The sequence below is a fragment of the Dicentrarchus labrax genome, unplaced genomic scaffold (assembly GCF_905237075.1).
Source record: "Dicentrarchus labrax unplaced genomic scaffold, dlabrax2021, whole genome shotgun sequence".
Classification (NCBI taxonomy): domain Eukaryota; kingdom Metazoa; phylum Chordata; class Actinopteri; family Moronidae; genus Dicentrarchus; species Dicentrarchus labrax.
In genome coordinates, this window is record NW_026136719.1 from 4709316 (window position 1) to 4734635 (window position 25320).

At 42.9% G+C, this 25320-nt stretch overlaps 2 protein-coding genes across 2 annotated transcripts; both read right to left on the reverse strand.

Annotated features, from left to right (window-relative positions):
* Positions 1-47: 47 nt before the first annotated feature.
* LOC127351157 (zinc finger protein 319) lies at positions 48-4816 on the reverse strand. Its single transcript, XM_051378436.1, has 2 exons — positions 4489-4816; positions 48-3294 (listed from the first exon to the last, which is right to left on the reverse strand). The coding sequence occupies exon 2, from the start codon at positions 3142-3144 to the stop codon at positions 1366-1368; it is 1779 nt and encodes a 592-aa protein (XP_051234396.1). The 5' UTR covers positions 3145-3294; positions 4489-4816; the 3' UTR covers positions 48-1365.
* A 3859-nt stretch (positions 4817-8675) lies between these two features.
* jph3a (junctophilin 3a) lies at positions 8676-24345 on the reverse strand. Its single transcript, XM_051378419.1, has 5 exons — positions 22855-24345; positions 15232-16012; positions 14276-14400; positions 11888-13134; positions 8676-10526 (listed from the first exon to the last, which is right to left on the reverse strand). The coding sequence occupies exons 1-5, from the start codon at positions 23234-23236 to the stop codon at positions 10446-10448; spliced, it is 2616 nt and encodes an 871-aa protein (XP_051234379.1). The 5' UTR covers positions 23237-24345; the 3' UTR covers positions 8676-10445.
* Positions 24346-25320: the final 975 nt, after the last annotated feature.

Sequence of the window (25320 nt, forward strand, 5' to 3'; positions counted from 1 at the left end):
ACTGCAAAGATTGTACAGAATATAGAAACCCACACAGTAAACTAAAGTACACAAATATTTTTTACTTTATGCGTCCGGACGTCAGCCCACACATAAATCTCAACTTTGAGGCTACTCGGATCGAACTGCTGATCGTCTGGCGTGGAAACCAGGACGAGGTCAGAACCCCCCGTGAGGATGTTACAAGGCCAATTCTTTCGGAAAATAAAATAAAAAATATTACTTAATGTTAGATCTATCGCACAGTAAACTAAATGCATCTAGTTTTTGTGGCAAGTGAGCATTATAATGGTTTTTTTTGTTGGGTTAAACCTTCGTGATAATTCATCTGGAACTGAAACTAAAGCGCTTGCAAAGGTACTGCAAGCTCATTCATGGTGAATACAAAAGCAGGTAACATAAGCACTATACAGTTTTCAATGTTTACATAAGCGTATACACACAATCTATAATATAACAGAGTAGACTATGCCATGAATCAGTAGTCATAAATATTACATTGTGCATGTTCTATTGCACATGTCAAGTGTTTGTATGACATGATAGGTATGGGTTAGTTACCTAGATGTCATTTGTTTTAATACAAAGATGCAACAACACAGATTTCATAGGACACAGGCTATACATTTTCACAAATCCACTTTTTTTCTTTGTCGTCGTCTTCTTCTTCTTCTTAGGATGTTTTTTTCCTAAATGAACCAAAACCTATAATACAACAGTGATATTAAAGTGTGATAAATATTCATGCACAAACAGATGATTACTACCTAAGATCTAGTATGTGAAAAGATACTGCTGCACAAAGCCAGCCGCTGTAATACGGATGGGAGGTTTTCGGCTACACTGGACATGAGAAAAAAAAAAAAAAAAAAAAAAAAAAATTCAACAAAAAACACGAGAACGAGTGATCGGTAAAAAAAGGCACATGGATTTCAGAGGAGCTTACGCGTGAGCACACACATCTGACGACTGCCTGGAAGTTCTTGTCATCTTTCTCAACAACAGAATCCACAGTTACTAAACAGACAATCACATGCAACCACAGAATAAGGTCCCACACTCGGTACTAAACAAACTCAAGATCTTCCCCACATTTTCACGCCTTTCCCCCCCAAATTCTGTTCAAGTTTTTCTCCATGTGTTTCAAAATATGTCGAGGGTTCCTCTAATCACCTGTCTATTTACGGTGTTTTGTCATTTACTCAACGAAGGATGAGGGTGAGTCTTACTGATGCTAAAAAAATCCTTAAACATAATTAACAGGGTGCATGTTATTAAACTACAAATGGGAGAGCGGAGGCTGGCACACGTTTGCTTTGTGGGTGAATGTCATGTTTGCTCTCCAGGACTGAAGAGCAGTTCAGTTCATGGGATGCAGGGAGCTTCAGGGAAACTCTCACCCTCGGCGGTGTGCTGGACTGTGTGCTCCTGCAGAGCTGTGAGGTCAACAAAGCGCTCGCCGCACCACACGCACTTAAACTGTGTCTCCCGCGAGTGCACGCTCTGGTGCTTGGCCAGGTGCTCGCGTTGCTTGAAGCTCTTGTCGCAGCTGGCACACTTGAAAGGCTTCTCCCCGGTGTGAACTCGCCGATGGCGCTGCAGCTCAGACGAGTACCTGAAGCGCTTTTCACAGTCGGGACATTTCAGCGGCTTCTCGCGGGTCGGGTCGCAGCGGTGCTGAACGAACTCGGAGGACGACACGAAGCGCTTGTCGCACAGCGAGCACTTCAGCGGCTTCTCCGTGCAGTGAGAGTTTTGGTGGCGTTGCAGCGTCGAATTCTTTTTGTAACCTTTGCCGCACACGTCGCACTTGTAGGGCTTCTCCACTTCGCCGCCGCATTTGTGCCTCAGCAGTTCCCCCGACTGGCTGAAGGACTTCTGGCAGGACGCGCACTTGAACAGACTTTCCATACCGTGAACCTGCTGGTGGTAGAGCAGGTGGGAAGGCTGAAGGAAGCCTTTATCGCAGAGGTTACACTTGAAGGGGCGATCGGCTGGGTTTTTGTGAGTGCGGCGGTGGCGAACGAGAGCGTACTGCTGTTTGAAGCTCATCTGGCACTCCTCGCACTGGAAAGGCCGCTCCTCCGAGTGGGTGCGTTCGTGCTGCCGCAGGTCGGACGGCCGCTTGAAGCTCTTCCCGCAAGAACCGCAGCGGAAAGGTCTTTCCCCTTCAGGCTGGCACTGATGGTGCAGGAGCTCCGACGACTCCTTAAAGTGCATCTCACATAAATTGCACTTGAACAGGTGCTCGCCCGAATGAGCGTACATGTGCCGCACGAGGTGAGAGCGGTGCTTAAAGCTCTTCTCGCACACGGCGCATTTATACGGCCGCTCAGAGCTGTGCGTGCGCTGGTGGTGCGCCAGATGCGACGACTGGCTGAAGCTTTTATCACACGTGTCACATTTGTATGGCTTTTCACCGGTGTGTACTCTCTCGTGGCGGGTCAGCTCTGATAAATGCCGGAACGACTTATGGCACACTGAGCACTTATATGGCCGGTCTGGTGCAGAGGCCTCAAACGCGGGAGGAGACGAGGCACTGATCGCTGCGCCGCCACTGGACGTCTCACCAGTGGAGGGCTGCTGGGGGTTGGCAGCTGACGAGGTCGGGGTGACGTTCCCAGAACCCGGCCGGTACGTTTTCTCACAGATGGAGCACTTCATCGGGTTGTTGCCGTTGCCGTGCGAGTTGTGATGCTGCGCCAAGGAGGTGAGCAGAGAGAAGCCCATCTTACACACACCACACACAAAAGGTTTCTGCTCCACCTGCACACACTGATGCTCCAGCAGGTCCGTCGCCTGGCTGAAGATCTTCATGCACTGGGTACACTGGAAGGACCGGTCTTGGTTCACCATGCACTGGTGTTCATGAGGGTTGGCCAGGTGGGATATGTCGTGGCCACAGGCTCCACACTTGTGCCCCCTCTCGCCCCCTACCTGTAAGGAGGGCTGCTGGGCTTGGACTGAGAGCTGCTGGCCGTGCTGGGGCTGCTGCAGGGAGGCGTCCGGCTGTAGGACGACTCCGTACACAGTGCAGCCCAGAGGGTTGTCAGCTCCCTGGGGGAGCGTGTGCACAACAGAGGGTGGAGCCACCGCATGTTGCTGCTGCTGCTGCCACGCCTCCGTCATCCTTCCACTTCGCATGTAGGGATTCAGCTCTCGGCAGATGAAAGGGGGTTTCAGTGCCAAACTGAAAGGGTGGACGAGGTTTGGGCAACGGTGACCAGCAACACTGAGAGTAGGATGAGTGCAAGATCTGTGTTTATACACGTCCTTTGAGAAAGAGGAGAAAACCTAAAAAAAAAAAAAGGAGGGAAAAAACACAAATTACTAAACAAACTTCAAAATGCATTAAAACACAAATGCAGCTAATGAGGAGCCACAGTTCCCAACATGCTCCATTATAGAGAGCAACACAGGAGCCAGCAGCACCAACTTATAGGACCTGTGTTTACATTTGAGCCAGGGAGGGAATAAAGTGTGTGTGATTAATGTGAGACTGTTGGCTGTCAGACAGACCTGAAACAGACCTAACGTTAGCTCGGGCCTGGCGTTTCTTCCTCTATAACTCAGGAAACAAACCCGAAAGCACTCCGTGAACACTGTTGTCTGTTTGGGGCAGATAATATGGCGACATGTACACACTAGAGGCTCCTTCCCTCACACCAAACCCTGCCAATATAACCGTTAACGCTTTCAGAGGTAGCTTCACCAAAACCGGGACTGGGCTCCGTCTATTTCCTGAAACAGCACTCGGGCACGTAACGGTCCCGTCTCTACGTCTAACGTTTATTTCTAATCGTTACGTGATGTGAACGAGTTTATTGCATCAATGTGTCTCCTCTGTGTTTGTGCTGCTGGAGAGAAATCTCATTCCCAACACTTAATTTAATGTAAAAGGTTTCAGTTCCAGGATGTAGCTGCCCGACGTTAGCGGCTAACGGCTAACCGCTAGCTACGTCAAGACCCGCCCTACTCCGCCTCTGATTGGCGCAGCCTGACATTCTTATCCTAGCGCTAACCAATCACGCGGCTCATGCCTCGACCCAACCAATCAAAACAATGAAGGGAGCGAGCACCAGCCAATCAGAGGCCGAGCAGGGCGGGTTTTGACTTCAACCACCCTGGGGAGGAAAAAAAAAATGGCTAACCGCTAGCTCCCGTTAGTAAAGAAGCAGAGTTCCTGAGAGACTAACCGCCGCCGGTGAACGGCTCAGCGGCGGACGAACACATAATAACGCCGCTGTGTCTCAGGCGCCATAAACTCACACACATCGACTAAAAGCACAACAAAAAGCGAGAGAAGCGGCGCCGCTTGCGGGCTACCGTCGCTCCGCCTGAGCCGCCGCTTTATAAAGGCCACAATAGCGTTCACTGGTTGCGGTTGGTTCGAGTCTGCGAGCGGATCAGAGTAGGCCTCCGCCGCCCGCTGCTCCGACCTGCACTGAAACACCATTTAATAACCGATATAACGGCACGGTCACTTACGCCAGCGGCTTATCGGTGGTTTCCACAGCCGTCTTCCGTCTGGGGTCGACAACCGTCGGGGTATGAGGGACTCGGAGGACCGGCGGTAGAGGGGATGCGGTTGAAGCCGGACGCCATCCTCCTGCAGACGGACGGACACCGGAAACCGCCACGCAGTGAGCTGTCGCCGCGGAGCCGCCGCCGCTACAGCCGCTCCATGCCGGAGGTACAACCGGGAGCTCACACACAAAGTACCCGAGGAAGGAGATCCGCTGCCGTTTGGTTTCAAGAGCATTCAAAACAAACACAAAGGCCAATGCGAGCTTGTATGATGTTAGAAGAGCTGACGCCTCCGTGTGGACGGTAGGGGGCGCTGCTCCGCTCCTGCAGCCGATGTAAACACTGAACGGGGCTCAGCTGCAACACTGATTCTCACCTATTTACACATTAAATCACATTAATGATCGAAGAATGAGACACTTTATCCACATTTTACTCAGTATTTTAAATCAATGACTACCTCAGAGTCTTTATTTAGAGAGACAAAGTCAGAATATTGAGCAGTTGATATTGAAAATTGGGATATTGCACTTTTATTATTGTGATTTAAATACAATTTAGATTATTATGCAGCCAAAATATAAGTATATATGTATTTAGATTATTATGCAGCCATAATATAAGTATATATGTATTTAGATTATTATGCAGCCATAATATAAGTATATATGTATTTAGATTATTGTGCAGCCATAATATAAGTATATATGTATTTAGATTATTATGCAGCCATAATATAAGTATATATGTATTTAGATTATTATGCAGCCATAATATAAGTATATATGTATTTATGTGTGTATATATGTATATAGAATATAAATATTGATGTGGAGGATTTAATTGCAGCCACATATATCATCAGTATTTGCCTGGAAAAAGCCCCCAAATTTAGATATTTTAACTTAAAAACATTACATTATTGTGGCAAATTAGTAAAGCATTGAATAGAAACATCTAAAGGAGGCATGAGAAAGAATAAATGTGTTTTATTTCCAAAGACATTGTGTTCAAATACAGTCTTTTTTAAATTAAAGCCTTAGTTTGCAATGTGGCCATAACATGTGTTATTTCCCCTTTTTAACACATTTTTGACAGTTTAACAATTTCACTTATTATTATGTTATTATTATATCTTGAATACATAATCAAAAACTCATATTTCTGCAGCAGCTCTTTTAAAAAAAATATATTCTGCTGTTTGTTTTTGCTGCGGAGGTCACACACCTTCAAGTAAAGGAACTTATTGGGATTTCGCCTGAGGGTGGAGAAATAATTCTGTTTGTTTTCAACAAATCTTCAATAAGCATCTTTCTGTTGAGTCATATTTGTTCTTGAGTGGGATTAATAAAGTGTATTTTATTTCTTTTGGGGCCACGAAGAAAGTCTATAATCCTTAATTTCTGTATCTATAGTACATAATTTTATTATAAAAGCAGTGGTGGAATAAAATCCTAGTTTATTCTTCTACTTTTCAGCTTAAATACGGAACTTTTTTATTTATTTAACAGCTTTAGTTATCACCTACTTTACAGTTCTCATATATTAAAAACCTATAATGAGAAAATAAAATATTATTAATTGTAGTTCAGTAAATCAAACAATATTGAAAATACTTAAAATTAGCTCCACCTGCTTCAACATTAAAATACTGCTTAATGCATCAGTGATAATAATCTAATATTATAATATAAAGTAATATTTAGTAATGTGTTTTTATTTTTCATACTTAAAGTAAACGTAACTGATGAAACTTAAATGCATGTTTTTAACTTATAGAATTTTAAAAATATATTTGGAATACTTTTATTTGAGTAAAATATCTGAATACTTTTTCCACCTTTGTATAAAAATGATGCATTAAAATCATCTGTATAATAAAATAGTCAAACACATAAAATCCAGAAGAGTGGGGAACCCTTTTCTATATTTTATTCAATAAATAACAATAATAATACAGAACAACTGAACAATGAACCTAAACAGTGAACTCAGTAACTGCAGGAAGTTTGTGTAAAACCAGAGATTTGGATGATTTTTGAGCAGATTATTTCCTGTTTAGGGAACTTTTTATACAATTCTGTCTATATTTTGGATTTTATATTATTTTTTTAACATTCCTAAAAAGATTTTTTGATGAATTCAGTGTTTTCTTCTCATTGCTTTTTGGTTGTTTTAACTTCTGTGAATATAACCTGTGTTCAAGTGTTGAAAGTTTAGATCTTAAATAATAATCTAATTTAGTTTTCTTTACGTAAATAAATAAAATGCTGAGATATTACACTGTGTGTATATTTTAAAACCCCTCGAACCACTGGATTAATGAAGGTTATGGGTGTAAAGTTTCCACATACTTCTGTCCATATGATATTTTAAAATACAGTAAAACAAAACATTGTGTTATAAGACATTTATTACTTTCCACTGCTCATATTAAAACCTGCTTAAAGCTCCAGATTAAAGATAATTAATTCTATATTGTATGGACATTAACAGTAGAGAACAACTGATCAACTATAACATTTTTTCAATTTATTTCCTGTGAATATTGATCAGAGATGAGTTTTCTGATGGTTTTATAACCTTTTTATATAATTCTATGTCTGTACTGAGTATTTGCTCCTTTTTAACAATCATATATTTTATGAAAGGAAACAGTTTAATTTAGTTTTCTTTACATAATTAGATGAAACATTGACATATAGCTCTACTGTGTGTATGTCAGTCTTCTATATAATGTTTCCATAATTATAAAGTTACGACTGCGTTTTGTACGATATTCGTCACTCACCTTGTTTCTGTGTTCAGCTGTTGGATGGATGGATGACAGACCTGCGTCCACTCACAGGATTCGACCTCTTGATTTTGACTTTGCAGTAACGTACCGATTAATATTTGTCTTCTGTACTCCAGGAAACTAAATGTTCAGATACTTGTATGAACTGATATTCACCCAGTGTTGAGATGTTGCTTAAATGAAAGCGTTGGAGAGAGAGAGGAGCACTTCACCTTTCACTGATAACTTAGAAACTATAAGTATCTATAAATCTTTATTACTATAATAATAAGTGTTGTTTCTGTTAAATATTATATTAACAGTATTTAAAGAAATTACAACATACCTGTAAATAATATATTTCTGACAATAGATCCTCCTCACTGTGACACACTAGACCTTTAGAGATTTTGACTAATAGTTTTTAAAGGAATTGTAAATATAAATAAATATAAAGCTACTGCCAGCAAACAGTTAGCGTAGCTTAGCATAAAGACTGGGAAAAGTTGGAGCCAGCTAACCTACTGTGAATCTATCGTGACGTCACCCATTGGTTTGTGGAGAAGCGTTTTGAAGCCTCGAGTTTTTTCTGTGAAGTGTCTTAAACCTGCATTCTGTGTAACAACCAGCAGAGGGCGGCTCCACTGGTTGCAATAACACACAGATACCATTCAGTCTTATGGAGAAATGAGTCGACTCCTCAGTTGATTAATGACCTCAGTAAACAGTTTCCTGATGAGTTTCTGGTCTCAGTCTCTAGTTTCAGTCTTCTTCCATACAGCATGATGTTCATTTAGTAACTGATGGTCCCATTTAGAGTAAAACAGACCATAAAGCAGGGTATGCTTTAGGGCGGGGCTACCTTGTGATTGACAGCTCATTCTCAGTGAGTCCGTCCAGCTCAACGCACCAAACTCAGATCAAACTGTCAAACAGTGCTGATCAGATATGGATCCAGATTCTGTCGTTCTCTCCTCAAATCTGTTCACAAACACATTTTACTGTTTATCTGGAATACCTGATCCTGTGTGAGCAGACGATTCGCCATCGTTTCCTGCTACAGACGAGTCGAAACTCCGCGGCCAATGAGAGCACCTGAACTGAGCTTTACGTGACCTCCGCTGGCTCTTACAAACCGCCGTGGTGACGACCGTAACGCCAAACTGGAGGATTTAAAACGGGACTCATTCTAAAGTTACAAAAACACAACTATTCTTATTTTAAGGTGATTTTACACTAATAAAAACATACCTATAAATATTATATCGCATTTCTTCTAATAAATCCTCCTAAATGTTACACACTAATCCCTCAAACACCAAACCATTGGACTGAACAGGCGAGACAGCAGTAATAACCACACCAACACTCATTAATTTCAAACATTTCATTATTTTCTCCACATTAACTTCGAAACAACCTCATAAACCAAAGAGTAAGAAAGAGCATGCTCGGGCATGCAATGATGTCACAACATGATGATGCCACTGGGTGCGAAGTATAAAACATACAGTAGCAGAGAGTTTCTTTTTATATCATTCATAAACTCAGGATGTTTTTCGGTATCCACTGAGAGTTAAAAGCTAGCGTTTATTTTACACTGCTCTCCATGTCTCATGTAGCCTTGTGTTGCTGGATAAAAGAGAGACGAGAGGGAGAAACTCACAAACTGACACCAGATTGAGCAGGCTGAACAAACATGCTGAAAAAAATCTCATCCGGCCCAAAAAGTGTCTGGAAATGACACCGTAGAAACCCCATTTTTCCCTTTTTGACTGGTCCAAAAGGGGGACTGGGAGAGAGAGACAAAACAGTGCATGCCATTTCAGGGTGAGAGGGAGGTTTGTGGGGGAGGGTGAAGGGGTTGGGGAGGGGAGGTTGGGGGAGTGGAGGGTCACCTTTCCTAATGTTGAAGGTTATTCGTCTCCTCTTAGCCTGCCCACGTGGGGTGTTTTATCTCGGGGTCGGGGGAGCGAGGGGTTTTAAATAAATCAGAGACGGTAAATGAATAAATACGAGGCACTCAGCATTCTCTCTGTCTTGCAAACTGCAAAAAAGTAACAAACTTGAATAATAATGACACATACACATATATAGTAGAATTAGTGGTTATAACATAACAGTCTCAAGGCTGTACAAAGGGGCAAGGCTGAATCCTCCTCAGTATGTCAGCAGTTACATGTGTAGTATGTGTTTTTTTTTTGTTTTTTTTATGTTTTTTGGCGTGCGAATGTGTGTGTTTGTGTTTGGTTTCACTTTTTATAAATTCAGGAAAGTTCCTCGAGATTTTTTTTAAACTCGTGGGAGTCGCGAATCTGCTTTTTCCCGTGTCAGACTCTGTGATTCGATTTTGGACGTGAAGTGGGCGCCAAAATCTGCGCCGAGATGGGAAGCGATAACCGGGAGATGGAGTGCGTACAAATGAGGACAGAAACAGTGATGTTAAAGGGATAGAAAATGCACTTTTAAAACCCCACACAGCCTCATGCAATGGTTGTGTGCGTTTGTGTAGTTCGTAGTGGAGAAAAGAAAAAGAAAAGAATAATGACGGAGCCCTTTAAAATGGATCTACTCTTGCAGCATAGTTCTGTACGTAGCGCATAGTGCGAATAGGGGTTAGAGACTGGTGGATGGGGGGGCCGAAAAGGGGGGAAAGGCAAAAGGAGTTATTGTCTGTGGGGTTCGGGATGGAGTGTGTGCCATGCTCTTGGTTAGCATGTTCCTCATGATAACCAGGAAAACAAGGGGTTGCTATATTCTCGTCTAGAGTGATGGAAAAATGGGCAAAACTGCCTGTGCCATCTCCAGTCCATGTAACAGTAGCTGATGGACGCCCATGCACGTGTGTCTCGGTGCACCGCGCTGTAGTTTAAAGCTGCACTCTCAAAACTTTCTTACTTTCTTTTTCTATGGTCGCAAGCTCAAAATAAGCATTTGAAAAAGGAACGGTGCTTTCATAGAAACTCAAAATGGGCTTCAACAGAGGTGGAAAAAAGACCAGTAGCAACAATAGAAAGGCTCTGCTGTGTCCGTCACTCGGGCTGCGGGCTCCAGTCGAATAGGCAGAATGTCCGTCTCAGTAAGTAATAATATAATATACCGTAGTTATCAATAAGTCTTAGTAGATCATACCTGTATAAGCTTAAATAAAGAAGTGAATGAAAAGAATGGCTACTCCAATATTGAGTAAAATGACCATAACCACCAGAATAGAGCTGGAGCCCTGAAAGACAAGAGAGGAGAGGAGAAGAAGCAGTTAATGCAAACACAGAGAGAGACAGAAGGAACTGAAGAGTCCACAGGTAGATATACACGTCACATGACCAGGAAATCACAAACTGGGGGGCTCCTGTCGGTTCAGGAACAAACACCTCAAACTCTTCTCAGACTCTGCACACCTGATCCCTCCCTCCCAAACTCTTTCTTATTCAAATACAGGAAGTCTCTCAACTTCCACACGGTTTCCTCCCGTCTTCTCGCCTGAACTCCTCCATCCATCCGTCCACAAACCTGTTTTATCCCCCCCATCCCTTCATCCCTCCCGCTTGCTACCGATAGTGCTTCATCCCTGGACCACCAACCCTCCTCCTCCATCCCTCCATCCCTCCTACAGTTTATTATTATATCAGTTAACCTTTATCCATTATAAAACGTCCTCACTGACGTTGTATTTGTTTGTGAATTGATCAATATTTAAGCAAACAAAATTCCTTCAAGAAAAAAATGTAAATACTATCTGGAGTGAGTTAATTTCATTTTCATCATTAATATCAGTTTATATGTGATAGGATTTTTGTAAAATGGTAAAATGTATTGCACTGGACGACTCTGAAGCTACGTTTACAACTTTTGATTGCAGATAAAAAGGGAAAAAACAATATTTATTAATATTTTATAATTATAGACATTTTGTAACTGTAATATATTATCTGGATTACACATTACACCAATGGTAATCATTGTTTTCACTAAAGGAATTGTGATATCCCTCCCAAATAATATGTTGGTCCACATTTTTAATCCAAACGTTTGTACAGTTTATCAATCATACTGTCGTCCCATTAGATAATATATTGATGCTTTACAGGTTTCAAATAAACTGATACATAGTCCAGGTACTAGGTATTGTGGGCAGTATTTTGTGCTACTTTAATTAATATTTCATTCAATCAAGGGTTAAAAAACCTGGGAATGAGTTAGCATTTTAGCTGCTCTGGTTAATGGCGGTTACATTTGAATAAATATGTTTCTTTTTGCCTTTATATGATAGAACAGCTCAAGATGGATGGGAAAGAGATCGGATATTTTAGTATTAGTATTAGTACATTACCTCTTGCATTACTCACATTAGAGTGCTATAATGAAATTGTGCTAAAGCTAAAAACATGTAACCAAAAATCCCTCTAAAGCTCACTGATCATTAACATGTTGTATCTCAGCTGTTCAACAGCAACAGAAGTGTAAACTGTTGTCCTGAAATGCTCTAACTGTTGTCATGGAGGCGAATAAGCTTGTTGTGTTATAATTAACCCTCAGCTATTAGAGGAATGATGGGAAATGTGGATCTTTACTGGAATGACTCACTGAGTTTGATTTGAGGGTGAGATGCTCTCCTTCCTGCTCCAGAGTGATGGGCTGAGACTTTAGGGGCGGGGAGAGGGTGAGGTCCCTGTGCAGCGGCCACTCCTCCAGCTCTGCCCCCACATTCAGGTTGTCCAGCATCTGTACAGAGTCCATGGATCCTTCTCTGACCGGCCGAAGGCCTCGGGATCGCAGCCTGTTGTTTTTGGGGGCCGGGGACTCTTGGCCCAGCCCCCGAGGCGTCTGCGGGTCCGGACATTGAAGCCTCATGTCAACCGTATAGTCATTCATACGCTCCTCGTCCTGCTCCGTGAGACGCGAGTGGGCGGGGCTCCACCTAAGGGTGCTTTCAGCAGTCCAGCCCCCGGTGAGGCCGTCTAGCCTTTGGTCGATTACAGCATGCTCGTTAAGCTTGTGGTTGGAGGGGTTGTGCTGCTTTGGATGGTGGTTGGAGTAGACATGCTCTCGAGGGTTGTAACTAGAAGAGACGTGGTCCTTTGCATTGTGATTAGAGGAGATATAATCTTGGGATTTGTGATTGGAAGAAGCATGCTCAGAAGTCTTGTGATTGGACATGTTATGTTCCAAGGCCTTGTGATTGGATAAAATGTGCACCTGCGGCTTGTAGTTGGAAGAGGCATGCTCGCAGCCCTTATGATTGGTGGAAGAATGATCCCATGTTTTGTGATTGGAGGACGAGTACTCCCTTGACTTGTGATTGGAAGAGGCATGCTTGGAGGGCTTTTGGTTGGACATGGAGTGCTCCCACGCTCTGTAGGAGGAAGCGTGCTCCCGGGACTTGTGATTGGACGAGGATTTCTCCCGCGGTTTGTGGTTGGACAAAGGGGCTTGCTCATGGCCGTTAATTTGGCCCTCCTGCTCCTCCAGGAGGGAGGGCGTGGTGGAGCGGCTGCTGCCTCCTCGGTCCGGATACATGTCATCGGTCCAATTGTTAGCCCCTCCCCTGGGCAGATCCATCCCCCGCCCCTCCACCAGCACCTGGATCTCGGCCCCGCCCTGATCGTCCACGGCGCTCTGGCGCATGAAGCAAGCATTTCTGGGGCGATGGGCGTGCTTGGGCGGACTGTGGGGGGGCGAGGTGGGTACGCTCAGCACGGGGCTGAGATCAGGTGTTATCACAGGCGGCGTGGTGTCCGGCGTGCACAGCTCCGGACTGTCTGTTCCTGTGGAGATCACCTCATGGTCTTTGTCCTTGGCGTCCTGGTGCTTGGGCCTCTGACATTCGAGCCCTATGAAAACAGTTGGAGAATAGCACCAATGAAGTGATCTGGCACCGGTCCATCAGACCTACAGTGTGTGTGTGTGTGTGTGTGTGTGTGTGTGTGTGTGTGTGTGTGTGTGTGTGTGTGTGTGTGTGTGTGTGTGTGTGTGTGTGTGTTTTTTATTAGCACGAAAGGTAACAAAACGAGGGAAAAGCTGCACACAAACTGGATCTCGTGCCGGAAATCACTGCCGTCTTACAGAGGATTACGACGGAGAACACATTCGGTTTGGTTGTCTGACGTTTATGATGAGCTCTGAATGTAAACACTGTAAATCCACAGTGTTCAGTCTATAAAGGTCCAGGTACTTACTCGTGTTTATGTGTAGACTGTAAATTAAGATAATGAGTGTAATTCAATCATTTACACATGTTGCTGCCTTTTTTAAGTTGATTGGTTCAACTCAGCTCTGTGAAGGAAATCGAAGCCACATAAAGTTTACAGGAATTTGCCTATAAAATAATTTAGTGTTATCCAACCTGAGGGTCGGGACCCAAAGCTTCACGGCGGGGTCATGAGGCCTTCTTGATTTTTGAAAATACGCCTGAATCTCAGAATTTCAAACACTGAATTGGTCAAAAAAGAAGCCGATTAAGTCTGTATGATTATTTAATAACATTTAAAATACATAATACAGACAGATTTGTATTAAAGGTTCCATAAAATGATCTCTGCTGTAATATTCACAGGATATAATCAGCTCAAAATTACATCCCCAAGGTGATGAATTCAGTTTTATTTGGCCAACGGTCCAAACCTCCAAAGAAAAGCATCAAATCACCACCTTGATGAGCTGAAACAGCAAAAATGTGGCCTTTATAGTTTGAAAATGACTAAAACATGAGCTGATGATCAAAATAGTTTTCTGTCCACCAGCTAATCGATTAATCGACTAATCGTTGCAGCTCTACAGTGATTGCATTATCAGTATCAGATTATCTTTATTTTATTGGTTTTCAGACACTCAATAGAAGTATTTTATATCAGTGGTAATTAATCTTAATAGAAATGAATCTGACTCATCTCACTGAACTAATGGAAATATTATCGAATATGACACGACGGCTGAAATTTGGTGGGATTCAAACTAACGTCCTCGTCCACTCACCGTTCCCATAGATGTGGAAGGAGGGAGAGAGCTCTTTGGCAGCGATCCGGGCGAGTCGACACTCCTCCATGGCCTTCTGCGCCACTCCTTCAGCTGCCTCCGCCTTCCCACGAGCGTGGCTCATCCTGAACGGAGCAGGTAGAAACACTGCAGTCAGACAGGCTGAATGTGCACAGATACACAGGTTGGTACTGAGTCTGATCTAACAGATGTTAAACCTGCTCTCCACTTTATAAAATCCATATCCAGGAAATAAGTATTATATATATATAGCCTATATATATAATATTCAGTAAATTGTAATATTCTGCATTTATTTTATAGATTTAGGTTCTTCTTTCTGTTTTGTTTTGGATGTTTTGGAGCTATGAGAGAAGAAAAAGGACTGACATGGAGGTAATGAAGTCTAATTGAGAGTTTAAAACGTTTAAAGTCTAATTTTATCCTCTAAACCAAACACATGTAAATGTGCACTGTAAAGAAAATGTTTGAGAAAACTTTTAAGTTTTTAAATTACTTTTTTAAATGTTTTGTTAAAATAATTTCCCTTTTTTTCTTTAGAAAAACTGAAACCTTTGAGTTTTAAAAACAGGAAATTCTGTATTTTTTACTTGTTTTTGTTTTAACCCGATTTTTTTTATTATTCGAGTGTTTAAAAATTCAACTGTTGCAAATGAAATTATCAAAATCTATATATAATCTATAAAATACAGATTTCTTTTGTTTTTAAATTTAAAGATTCATGTTTCTTCAAAAGATGACATTTGTGTGTCTTTTCCTCACTACAGGTGGACATTTATAAAGTTTGGTACAGAAATGATTCAATAACACTTTGTAAAACAGTGGTTCCCAACCTGGGGGGCAGGACCTCCACTAGGGGTCACCAAAGCTTCACTGGGGGTCGCGAGGCCTTCTTGATTTTAAGGAAAAGGTTTGCTGTTAAAGGGATATCTGACCTTGACATGGCAATCTCCGCTTTCTGCTTGGCGGTATCCAACGCTTTCTCAGCGGCCTCGACAGCCCGGTCCACCTTCTCTCTGATCTTACTGGCCCTCAGCGGGATCAGGTTCTTGCGTTTGCCGCTCACCAACACGTTCTGCTTGTACTTCCCTTCCTCCTTGGTGCCGTCAGGGAAGGTGGTGCATCCGTACCCGTGCCTCTTGTTCCCTGCCCACTCCCCTTCGTAATGCAGGCCGTCTGAGCGCCGGCTCACGCCCCAGCCTGCCCTCTGGTCGCTCCGCCACTCGCCAGCGTACATTTCTGTGACAGTGGCGTCCACGGGGGCGCCCTGTTCACTCTCACTAGCGTTGGAGTGGATGTCGGATGCGGCGGAGCTGACGGTGCTCATGCCAGCCTCGCTGCAGAAGGAGCTCTGCTTGCTGAGCTGACTGGCCAGCGAGCTTTTGGACTCCGAGCGCCGCAGCTTCAGGCCGCTCAGGATGGACTGGCGGAAGCGGCCTTTTCTCTTCCTCTGGCGCTCAGCCTCACTTGGAGCTGTCAAAGCAAACCCGCCTCGTCCCACTGGGCTGCCGGCCAGCCCGGCCACCACCCCGTCTGTGGGCGTGGTGGCGGTGCCATCCTCCAGCACAGCCGGAGGGCCGTGGCTGTGCTCGGAGCGGAGGGAGTTTATGGATGTTCGCAGGGGAAAGAGGATGACGGCCGCCATGCCGTACGGTACACTCTGCCGCACGCCATAGCCATGACGCATCCCACCGAGCCACTGGCCCTGGTAGGTTCCTGAGAGACAGACAGAGACAATGAGAGTGTTTTTATCAACTGCATGGCTCAGTCAGTCGGTCCTCCACTTCCAGACTGAAATATCTCTATTTAACTATTGGATGGACCATGAAACTACCGATATTCATAGTGACTGGAGGATGAATCCTACTGAAAAACAGATTATTTATAGAGTTTTTTGTCCTTTAACCAAACCTTAATAACAGTAATATAGTAATATCAGGAAACAGTTGGTGAAATGTTACAAATATCCAATGTTACCATCAGTGTGAGGAAGACAACATATAAAGGAACATATAATGCATCTATCATGCTTGTGTGTAAAGGTTTATGTGGTTGCTAAACTACGCCAGCAATAAAATCTTTTAAATAATTCAGAGCCAAACTGAGGCATGTTGGCTCAACATTAAAAGCTGTGAAAATAAATGAGAGAAACGCTTGAAATAAACCCAGAATAACACCAGATATTTGGCTTTAGAACATATCTGCTTCCTAAAAACTGGCCAAATGTGAGTATTTATCAAGTGAAGTGGACGTCTTTGTGCCTGTTTAAGATTTGGCAGATAAACCAACAGGAAGAGACTTTACTGTGTGTGAGTTCAGTGGTGGAGGAAGTAAAAGATCCTTTACTTAAACGTTTTTAACTGGTAATAAAAGAGTCTCAGCTCAATACTGATGCCTTTATATGACCCACATAAACACACAAGACCATCACAGAGAAGATATTTCTATATAGTTACTCTTGTCTGCCGACGGGTCGGATTCCCCTTGAAATCACCGAAAAGAGGAAACTACCACTGTTGTTCACTCTGTGTCGCTAAAGATTGATTGACGGGTAATTGTCATGAATATATTATTGGTTGAATATTATTATTATATACATATTAGTTCACTTGAGGAGCTGGAACCGGCTGTATAAACTGTTCGGTAGTTTAATCTATAACAAAACATCATTTTATAAACTCTTCATATGTTTTGTTATTGTTAAAATATTAAATTGTTGTTGTCAGATGAGCAATAAGTACAATTTTTACCACTGAAATGCAGTTGTTTACTTGTGTAATTGAATAAATGTGTGAACCTGACAGTTTAATTGTTGTAAAATCCTCATAAATCTTATAAACATTTAAATCCCTCAAGTTAAACCACAGATGTTCTCACATGTCCTCCACTCTCCTCTTCATCTAAAAGAATAAACGCTAATCGACCTCCTGGACGGAGGAGGAGGAGGAAGAGGAAGAGGAAGAGGAGAGCACAGCAGGTCTGCTGTAGGGAGAGGTCAACGTCTTACACCCTCCATCCTCTCCTCGAGTCCCCGTGGCGGTCAGAACGAGAGGTGAAGCAGATCCAGAGCTTCATATTCCTGAGCAGGAAACTCGACAGCCTGTCGGTTTCATTTACAGGAGCGCCGCTGCGTTCCTGCTGACGAAGCTGGAGAGCTTCGTGTCATGAAAAGCGTTTGAACAGCTGTCTGCAGCTCCTTCATACAGTCAGACTCAGTGTGTCTGACTCAGAGGGAAAAAGTGATCGATCAACTGAGGTGACTGAAACGAGGACTGCGTCTAACGATTGTTTTCTTCATTAATCGATGAGTCTCTAAAACATCAGAAAAGTGAGAAACATCTGATGAGAATAAAACATGTTTTTATATTATTAAGTACTTTTCAGTACTTCAGTGTCGGCAAGTACGCAAACATAAGTACTTGTGTTTGAGAAGCTGGAACTGCAGAATGTTTCATATTTTTGCTTTAAAAGTGACTCAAACTGTTTACTAATTATCAACTTATTAAGTAATCGACTAATTATCTCAGCTCAAACTGAAACTACAGTCAGTCAAAAGAAAACTATAAACATCGTAAGCTGGAAAATTGGACCATTGAATGTGATTTATTTCAGAATCCCACTAAATCCTACAGACTGGACCTTTAAGTAAGTGATGAATTGTTTCAGCTCAAATACAGGAAATCAAACAAAAGGCTAAATATTATATTTTTGTGCCTATTTGGGAGAAAACATTCATGTTATCACCTTTTAAAGTGACAGTGAAGATGTTAGCATCAACAGCAGTCCAGTATTTACTCTCTGTTAGCTCTGTTTTTGGTCTCCACCTCCAGCTGAGGGAAATATTTGGCTCTTTAGCTAATAAATGCTCCACTAAGTTCACCTAAACTATTACTAACAGGTCTCAATAATACATGTAAAGCTGCTCTCGACTCCGGTTTAAATCTGTAAAGGTTTAAATCAAACCACAGCATGCAGCTTTATTTTGCTTTATTGCCTCCTGGTATGTTTTTAATCCTGGTTCCGGACATTTAAGGCACTTTGTAACATATTTGCTGTATAAATAAAGTGTATTATTATCATTATTATTAGTAGTATAACTGTGTCTGTTCAGTGGGTTTATTATAAGTTTTAATCTGCTGCTGCTGGAAACGAGGTGAGACTGTACGTAAACAATAAATGTGTCATAAAAAACAAAAAACAAGGAGCTAAAAGAGGCTAAAAGTGAATTTGTTTATATTTAATTGTGTCTTAATTAGCTTGAAATACGGCCGCAGCCCATTCAACAGAATAATCCTGAATTTATTCATTATTCATTTAACATCAAACATGCATATATTTAACTGTTTGATTGATTTTGTTGTGACAAAGCGCGACTTCTGTTATATAATATCTGATCAATACTTCATGTGCTTTATCTCACCCTGTAATCGCTGTCAGAGGCGTTTCCTGCCCATTTACAACAATTACGCCACATGTGGTTAAACGTCAGCGACATTACTGATGTTTACAGCTCTGCTCTGTTGGAGAGTCGGGAACTCGCAGCTTTCTAATCGTATAATTACAGCTGCTTAATGAACAAATGTGGTTATCACTCCAGGAAATGACATAAGTTTGGGTGTTTCCTCCATCTCACTGCTCAATGACCGGCATCAGTGCGTTGTCTGTCTGCAGACGAGCTCACAGCTCAGAGTGAAACATGTTTACACGGAGAAAAACAAATCAGGAACAAATAACTGAACAGAAAACGATGATTAAGTGTTAAATCTTTGGGGAAACCTTGTGGTTATTTGGCCGTAGCTTTATGAATTAGCATTAGAGCGTTGCATAATTTTCCTGTTAGTACAGAATAGTGAAGCTGATTGATTTCTGATGGGTACTATTAATAGCAGATACTGTGTTGTAGTATGTTAGTGTGGAACTGGAGCTGTCCGTGGTGCTGATACACAGAGAGCTCAAAGGGTGTTTCAGGTTATTCTCTGTGTTTATTCATCTTTATTTTCCTGTTTTTTGGCCTCTGTGTATAATCTCAGTCAGTATCTGCCTTAACTGCTGTGTGTAATTATCATAAATGTCTTTGATTTGTCTTGATTTCCAACAATTATCTGCCAAAAACCTTTTTAAGGCCCCGAAAACCCCCAAAACAGGAGTCACGTACTGAGTCTCATCTTAATAAATACAAATAATACACATTATTATATTACTGCAGTTAGTGTAATTAAACTTCTCTGACATATTCCTGGAGCTGTTTCACCCCCACGAGCACGAGCAGCTGTGCATTGCATTGTGGGAGAATACAGTTTTTTAAGGTACATACTTTTATCTCTTGAGTATGATTGATTTAGTCAACACAGTAACAGAATCTGGATCCATATCTGATCAGCACTGTTTGACAGTTTGATCTGAGTTTGGTGTGTTGAGCTGGACGGACTCACTGAGAATGAGCTGTCAATCACAAGGTAGCCCCGCCCTAAAGCATACCCTGCTTTATGGTCTGTTTTACTCTAAATGGGACCATCAGTTACTAAATGAACATCATGCTGTATGGAAGAAGACTGAAACTAGAGACTGAGACCAGAAACTCATCAGGAAACTGTTTACTGAGGTCATAAATCAACTGAGAAGTCGACTCATTTCTCCATAAGACTGAATGGTATCTGTGTGTTATTGCAACCAGCAGACATGAAGTAACAGCTAGTTCACCACTGCTGGTAGAGGGTTGACCTAATGTTATATACAGTACAAAGTCAATATGTAGTCAGGAATTAGGTCAGACAGTAGCTGCGTCCCAACTCTTCACTACACATTAATTCAGTGTTTTCACTACAACGCGAAAGGAAGCAGAAGAGCCGCAAAACATCAATATAAACTTTAGATTGGTGGTTAAACATCCCAAAAATAATAATTAAATACAAGTATTACAATGTAGAAAAACTCTGATGCAAGTAAAAGAAAATTTTACTAAAATAGAAAAGTATTAATTGACAAATTTTATTTACTTAAATTACATATAAAAGTACTTATATTATTGGTTTATAATTATTGATGCATTAATCTGTTGCAGCTAGTTAATATACATACTGGTGGGCAGCTTAAACTATAATAATAAATGATTGTTTACTAGTTGATTATATGTTTTATTATAAAAGTTTGAATATGAAAAGTAACTGAAGCTGTCAGATAAATATAGTGGAGTAATAAATACAATATTTCCCTCTGAACTCTGGTTGGACAGACGTATAAAGCGGCATAAAATCTAAATACTCAAGTAAAGAATATCAAAATTGAACTTTAATACAGTAGTTGAGTAAAATGTACTTATTATATATAATTATTACACACAAACTGTGTACAGTGAGTCAGTATTAGTGCTGGTGGAGTTGAACTGGAACACATCTGTTTACAAACTCTCACCAAACTCCAGTCAAAAAATGGTTAATTTAGTTTTTTTCCCAGCATTTCTCTGAATAACTATTTTTGTCCTGTAACTTTATGGATCATCTCGGTCACAATTATTTCTCCTCGAGCTGAAAACCGGGAGCTGTCCGTGGTGCTGAAACCGGAACCAGACTGTCTCGGTGGAGGCTGTCTGCAGGTGCACGAGGCTGCATGTGGCCCATAATATGGCTTTAATATCATTTTTTAATAAGCACTTAATCTGTTGACAGACTGTGTGCTTGTGTGTGTGTGTGTGTGTGTGTGTGTGTGTGTGTGTGTGTGTGTGTGTGTGTGTTACTGGGTTGTGGAAAATGTGTCAGCTCGTGCGTGCTATATTCATCTGTCGGCGGTCCTCCACGTGAGCGGAAGAGAGTGGAGCAGAGCTGTCGCGTGACGCAGTCTTTTTATTTATTTATTTATTTATTTTAAAAATGTTTTTTCCACTTTACGGTCGCGTGCTCCAGCAGCAGGTGAGCAGGATGTGGATTTAATGCGCGTTCACTGCAGCACCGACACACACACACACACACACACACACACACACACACACACACACACACACACACACTCTTTTCATTCCACCTGCATCACTTATTGACCTCGCTTCCTTCATCCGGGTCCTTGCGGGTGACGGGCGGCCATCAACCGGCCTACATTACAAACCCCCAAAGTCCAAAAACAGTACAGACTGACAGAAGCGGACAGCCAATCAGAGAGCGAGCTGGTCTCTAGTGACACGCTGACCTGCTGTCTCCGCGTTACCATGGCGACAGAGGGAGTGATGCAGAGGGAGGGGGTTGGGGGGGTGAGATGAGGGGGAGGTTGAAGGTGTGTTTTTATGAATCTGTCTCTAAACACGAGTGATGAGATTTCAACACGGTTTAATTTCTAATATATTATTATTATTATATTCGCGTCCTCTTTTTTGACGGCGTCTGATTAAAACGGATGGTCAGTGGCCCACGGAGGAGGGATCGACCCCACGGCGCCCCCCCCAACAGTGGAGTTCATGAAACGATGTGTCTCCGGGCACCGACGTGTAAGAGGCCCCCCAACGCTGGAGAAAGACCCCCAGACTCCGAGATGTTGTAGTCGTTTGTAGTTGTTCTGCATCCCTGTGTTGGTTTTATGTCTCTTTGTAGTCATTAAGCATCACTTCCTGGTTATTTCTATCTTTTTGTAGTAATTTTGCATCTTTCTTTTTGTCATTTTGTGTCACTTCCTGGTTGTTTTGGTGTCTATTTCACCATTTGTGTCTTTGTAGTCGTTAAGCATCTCTCTGTAGTTGTTTTGAATCTCTGTGGTGGCTCCTTGTATCTCTATAGATGCTTTGGATCTCTTTTAAAGTCATTTTGTGTCTCCTTGTGGTTGTTCTGTATTTCTTTGTAGCCACTTTGTGTGTCTTAGTACCCGCTTTCTAGTCATTTTTGTAGTTGTTTGGAATCTATGTGGTAGTTCTGTAGTCGTTTTTTGTATCTTCGTAGTCGTTTTGCATCTTTTCCTGGTTGTTTTTTGTCTTTTTCTCATCAATTTGTGTCTTTTTGTAGTCATTTTGTGTCTCTTCCTGGTTGTTTTTGTGTCTCTTTTAAGTCAGTTGTGTCTTTGGTACTCATTAAGCATCTCTTTTTGGTCATTTTATGTCTCCTTGTAGTCATTTTGTGTCTCTTTGTAGTTGTTTTACGTCTCTTCCTGGTTGTTATTTTGTCTTTTTCTGGTCACTTTGTGTCTCTTTACATCCTGCAGCTGAAGCAGAACTCTCAGGCGCTGTCTGCCTCTGAAAGTTTCCTACCATCAACACTGACACTCGTATCATATTAAATACTATTTCATATTATACTAAACACTACACAACACTGTCCTCCAGGAGCCCCCTGAACCCTTGGGCCCCCCCCCCCATTCCTGTGCCTGGCGGTCCTGCTCAGTAATCCATCAATGCATGTGGATGTGACCTACATGTTATTTATGTGCAACCATCAGAGAAGTGTTACAGTAGATTTTAGCAGCAGGCTAAGTAAGCAAGTTGCTCCACTTGCAGCCTGAATATCAGTTTGTGGAACACGAGTCGAGATGTTTTTGGAGGAAATCTGATGTTTAAAGCCGAGTGAGACGCAGGGAGGCCTTACCTCCATCGGAGTAGGTTTCAGTGCCGTATCCGTCCTGCAGCCCGTTGCTCCACGTCCCCTCGTACCTGGCCCCGCTGGCCGTGCTCTCCAGCTGCCCGTAGCGACCTTTGAACCCCTGTGTCCACTCCCCTCTGTACTCCCAGCGGCCCTTGCTCTCCACGCCGATGCCATGCCGCTTGCCCTGCGCCCAGGTGCCCTGGTAGCTGTTCCCGCTGGGCCATGTGTACACGCCCAGGACCTCGAAGCCGTGGCTCCAGGCTCCCGCGTACTCGCCCTGACCCTGGGGCCCCGTGCAGACCCCTCGGCCATGGGCCTTACCCTGCTCCCACCCCCCGCAGTACGACCCCCCGTCATCAAAGTCAAACCTGCCTCCAGTGGACATGCATGAAACAGGTTTAGGCAAATCCTTAGAACGTCAAGAAAAAGAAAAAACAAGGGCCTGGTTCACTCAGGAGGAGCAAAGAGGGAGGAGGCCTCGTTTGAATCTGGTAGCATGGAGGTGCAGGGCCTCGACTCTCCTTTTCCTGTTAGTTTACGATGTAAAACAGCGGCTCCTCATTTTAAAATCAACAAGACGTGGCCCGAAGAGCATCACCTTACGATGGAGAAGCAGCCTAAGCCTCAGCGACGGGTCTGGAGTGACGAACGCAGCTGCCGTGCATGCTGCTTCCCATGGGCATGCAGGCTCAGAGTGCTTCTCATCCTCCTCCTCCTCCACTTCCTCCTCCACCTTCCTGCTCCACGCAGCCTCGCAGCCGGGGAGCTCGCCGGGCCCGTCGCCTCAGCCGTGCAAGCGGGGCGCTCCAGACAAGCGAGGCCTAGGCTTTTCCAGCAGTCCCAGAGGCCCACAGAGCGGCGGTGGCGGCAGTGGCGGCGGCAGCAGCAGCAGTGACCGAGCTCAGCTCAATCAGACATTACAGCATCCCTACATCCCTGCCGCACCGGCACACAGAGAGGGATACAGGACGGGGATGCTGCTGCACTCATACGCCATAAAAATAAAAAGAGAGTTGGAGATGTTTCTCTATAGCATGGCCTGGAAACAAGCAATCCAGGCTAACGCTCAGACACATCGGCGAGCACACAAACACACAGCCTCAGCCTCGCACACACACCTCGGCAGACATAACGGAGAGTAAATCTCTCCTCTTATTTCCTCCCTCTTCCTCTTCTCTGCTCTGCTGTGATCTAAAGATGAGGCTCTCTCTCCTCCTCCTCTCCTCTCCTCTCCTCTCCTGAAGATGTGAAGAGGAGAAAAAAAAGCAGAAGAAAAAAATAATAAATTATTCCTCTCCCGTTCCTTTTGTCCTCTCCATTTCAGTGCTCGACTAAAAAAGCCGGATTGTTGTTGTATCCCAATTCCACCAAGTCATCTGTCCTCTCTTGTTTTTCGGCCTCGCTCTTTCTCTTTCTATCTCTCTCTCTCTCTCTCTCTAAAATCTGCTCATTACAGGACTGTTCCACCCCAGCCAATACCCCTCCCCCACACACACACACACACACACACACACACACACACACACCGAGCACACACTCCTTCTCTCGGCTCTTAAAGAGATAGAGACGGAGGGATGATGCGAATAGCTGCGTGTACGCCGCTCGCTGCTCGTTCCCTTCGGGGGATACAGCCTGCTTCTCCTAATTATCCAGCCTCATTTCACTCTCTCGCTCTCGCTCTGAATCTGGTCAGTCAGCAGTCTGTTTTCCTGATAACTGGAGGTTTGTGAGCTCATTGATCCCGTGCCACTCTCCCTCCCAGAGCTAATTGTTGTTAGTCTCTTGCACTGAACCGATGGACTGTAGTCGTCACTTGAATGAGCTTTCACCGAGACCCAGGTTGACCTTTTTTTTTATTTTTTTAAAACAGCAACAAATAGTTAACGTCTGCGTGTCAGCGCGGCGCCAAAATAAAGGAGCTTTCATCGCGAGCTGACAACCAGACAGAGTAACTGTCAGAGCGGTCATCTGGTGAAATATTTTTCTAATCAATAACTGGAGCATGATGGGTATTGGAAATCGTTCTGCCATTGAACACACCAACTGCAGGATCGTATGGTGGCCAGAAAATGGTGTCACACCGGCCCGATGAGAGGAACCTGCATTATTTATTGTTACCTATTATTATTTATTATTATTTATTATTAGGTAAACAGAGTAAATAATAGTTTATCTTTATTCTCGTATAATGCAGAAACATTTCTTCAACCTCAGTCCAACCTGTTTAAATCAACACTGATAGGAATAAAACTCAGGTTACAAGGAAAAGGCGTGGCAGTACATTCACTTTTTTGAATTAATACACAATACAAAATAAAATAAATATTACAAAATTTAAGAACTAATAAAAGATGCATTTAATTTGCATGTTTGTTATATTTTTAATATTTCAAGATTGTTTTTAATTTAATTTAATTTAATGTTGTACTATTTTCACTCTTATTTGTGACAGGACTTGAAATAAAATTA